Source organism: Chaetodon trifascialis, chromosome 6 (genome assembly GCF_039877785.1).
Source record: "Chaetodon trifascialis isolate fChaTrf1 chromosome 6, fChaTrf1.hap1, whole genome shotgun sequence".
Taxonomy (NCBI): Eukaryota; Metazoa; Chordata; class Actinopteri; order Chaetodontiformes; family Chaetodontidae; genus Chaetodon; species Chaetodon trifascialis.
This window is the reverse complement of record NC_092061.1, coordinates 761,908-765,000: the sequence shown is the minus strand read 5'-3', so window position 1 is coordinate 765,000 and position 3,093 is coordinate 761,908. Positions and strand designations below refer to the sequence as shown.

The window sequence follows — 3,093 nt, the reverse complement described above, 5'->3', positions numbered from 1 at the left end:
TCTGCACAAAATGAAGCTGCGAGGCCCAAAAACTTCATCAGCGTCACACAACGAGTTCTCATGAGCACAAGAAAGCTGAAGCTAAAGCAGGAGCTAAAGCTGGAGCTAAAGCAGGAGCTAAAGCTGGAGCTAAAGCAGGAGCTAAAGCTAAAGCTACGACTTCACTGCAGATCCGACTGCTCCTGCTGCTGCTCTTCAGGTGGTGTCATGAGTCTGTGTCAACACCAGCCATCATTGGTTGGCGTGTCTGAGAGGTGAAACGTGTCGTGAGGTTTTCTGTCCATATTCAGACATCGTGAGACCTGCAGCTGAACATCACATGTCCTCAGCGCTCATCACTTCAATCACAGGAGTCAAATTCTCCCCGTTTAACTTTCATTCTTTTCAATAATTGAAGCTGAAACCTTCAGCGTTCAGATCGAGTAGCTGAAGAAAACAAGTGGAGTCAGGCTCTACAGCTGTCAGATTCACGTTCAAGTAACGCTCAGGCGAAGGCGAGGATCAGGTCAGACTTTATGGAATCGATGTGAAAGGACTGGAGACGAAGACTGAGACATCCCTCTGTTAGCCTTCAACAACTACAACTCCCATGAGGCTTTGACAGCACGTCAATGGCTGGAGGCTGTAACTAAAGGACGGAAACAATTGTCCAACTTGTTGCTGATTAGTTTGTCCATTACTTCAAAATGTCCCTCAAACTGTTGTTGGCCGTTCGAGGCTAATATGTAGCCACGGCTAGCCCCACTAGCTTAGCTAGCACATATCTGTCTGCTTTGATTTACTTGGATGTGTATCGAAGCAGGAGAGCGTCGCTGAGATTAACACTGAGTTACAAACAGCACGAGACACAAAATATGACACAAATTCAGAAACATGCAGACATGAGATGCACAAACACGAACAATCACGGAGGTCGTGCCCGTTCAGACCAAACCTGAGCTCGCCGTCGAGCGTGGCGGCGCTGCACAGGGCGGCGGACGCTCGGCGCATCAACCAGAAACAGTCGCAGTGACTCCTGAAAACCACAAACGCTGGTTCTAACACGTCTGTGTGTTTTCACATTGAACTACAGGATGCACCACGTGAACGAACATGCGTGCAGATGATCAAACTCTGGCTGAAGTCTGACGACGGATCGATCAATGACCCGATCGGATGACCTCTGTCTGATCAGCAATTGGTCGTCTGTGTGCAGTTTGAGCTGTTGGGGATCTGGTTTCCCAACATGGCTGCTGTCACATGATCTGTTAACTGCAGTATAAACTTGTTTTCATGTAACTGGAGCGTTTCACATGTTGCAGAAGGAAGTTTAGTGGAGTCGACACAAAGTACAAGATGACCAGAAGCACACGGTGTGATGAGTCTGAGGACGGTCAGCGTGCAGGGAGCTTTGGACAGAGCCAGGCTAGCTGTTTCCCCCCGCTTCTAGTCTTTGTGCTAAGCTAGGCTAACCACACCCTGACTCCACATTCAGACTGGACCTCTCTCAATGGGACAGGTTCAGACCGCCTTCAGTTCAGGATGGACCTGATTGGCTGCTCAGACTGGACTTCCTGGATTGTCTCTCTCACGTCACGTCCTGTGTCGTGTCAGCACGCGGACTGAGACGACCGACCGAAACGCTGAATGTTCATGGATTAAACTCAAACGCAGACATGGTGGACGTTAGCAGCGTAACCTCGATGACCTCTGTGGGCTGGCGTTGACGTGTCCAGGTGGATGTACCTGTGCTGAACCGGCCTCAGATTCAGGCACATGTGACTTTAAACAAACACCTCTGAGACTTAAACACCTGCACGAAGCAAACTTCACCCCACAGGTGAATCCACTTTATCGCAGAGTGTGTGAACACACAGAAACACTCTGAGGTGGTTCAACGTCCCGCCTGTCTGTCCCACCACCTGCCTGTCTGTCTATAGGCTGCAGACACACCTCCACCCGGCTGTATATGGTCTGAGGCTGTTGCATAACGCCAGCCTAGTTTCTAACCAACTTACAGTAAACAGCAGCCTGTACGGGGGGGGTGGGGTGGGGGTCCGACTCTCATATTAAGTGCTGGAAAGCGGATGCTTTAACACAGTGTGACCACCCTGATTTCAGTGCTCTAATCCCGGCCCGTTCGGGACACTTCGGGGGTCGTTAAAGCAAAGTAAAAAGTGGTGACTTGTTCTCGTCCTCGCTGCTTTTCGGCCGTTTTTCTGTCTCGCAGCCCAACAGGTTGTCTGCCTCAGTGACACGTGTGGCCAAACTTCTGTCCCGCTCCCCCCCCGGTCCCACTGCGTTCCCCTCCGTGTGACAGCTCCGCAAACTCCCCCCAAACTAACTCCCGGAGCGTGTCGGCTCGGACAAAGTGTGCAAAGCCGGCCATAATTCCAACTCCGAACTGCTTTCCGAGCTAGTTAGCATGCTACTGTGTGTCTGAGTGAGTGTGTGTTGACGGAGCGCATAAGTTAGGAGCAGTAGCAGCACAACACGGGCGAATTCGAATAAAAGTGCTTTGGCTCGATCTAAACGACCCAGTTCGGCCCGGAACGACTGTGTGCTGAACCCCCGTGGAGTTGTTACCTGCCGGGCCCTCTGTAAAACATCGGCTAGGCCGTCTGACTTCAGCCCCGGCTGGTTCATCGAGGCCTGTCCCTGCACCAGCTCCGCCATCATAGCTCCACTAGCTAGCCGTTAGCTGTTAGCTGTTAGCCGGATTAGCTCGGGCTGCTAACTGAGCTGAAGCTTTTGTCAGAGAGTGGTTAGAGGTACGAGCTCTCACTCTGAAGGCATTTCTAGAGACCGAAAGGAAACAAATCTCTGAAAATACAAATATTTTCTCAGAATAAAGATCGTTAAAAGGTGAAAAAAGCAAAAATGCGCTGCGCCAGTTCGAATTAGATTAGTTACACACTAAATCGAGATGATATTAATATTAGAAAATTAGACTTTATTTTCCTCTCAAAATGATTTTGATCAGCCATTTTTTTGTTTTTGGCCGTGAAATATAAACAACACAGAGATTTTAATTTCCCACCAGTCACCGTGGTAACAGTATGACATATGGTCAGGTAAACAGGTAAACAATAAACAGGTAATGCAACTCCTTAT

At 49.5% G+C, this 3,093-nt stretch overlaps 1 protein-coding gene across 4 annotated transcripts in view; it reads right to left on the bottom strand.

Annotated features, from left to right (window-relative positions):
• The window catches only part of LOC139332835 (far upstream element-binding protein 3-like), a 15,629-nt gene extending 12,926 nt beyond the window's left edge, over window positions 1-2,703 (bottom strand). For all 4 annotated transcript variants that reach the window (XM_070964959.1, XM_070964960.1, XM_070964961.1 and 1 more), the window contains exon 1: window positions 2,566-2,703. In XM_070964959.1, the coding sequence (XP_070821060.1) occupies window positions 2,566-2,658 (93 nt within the window). In that variant the 5' untranslated portion in view covers window positions 2,659-2,703. The remainder of the gene's footprint in view (window positions 1-2,565) is intronic.
• Between the last annotated feature and the right edge of the window lie 390 nt (window positions 2,704-3,093).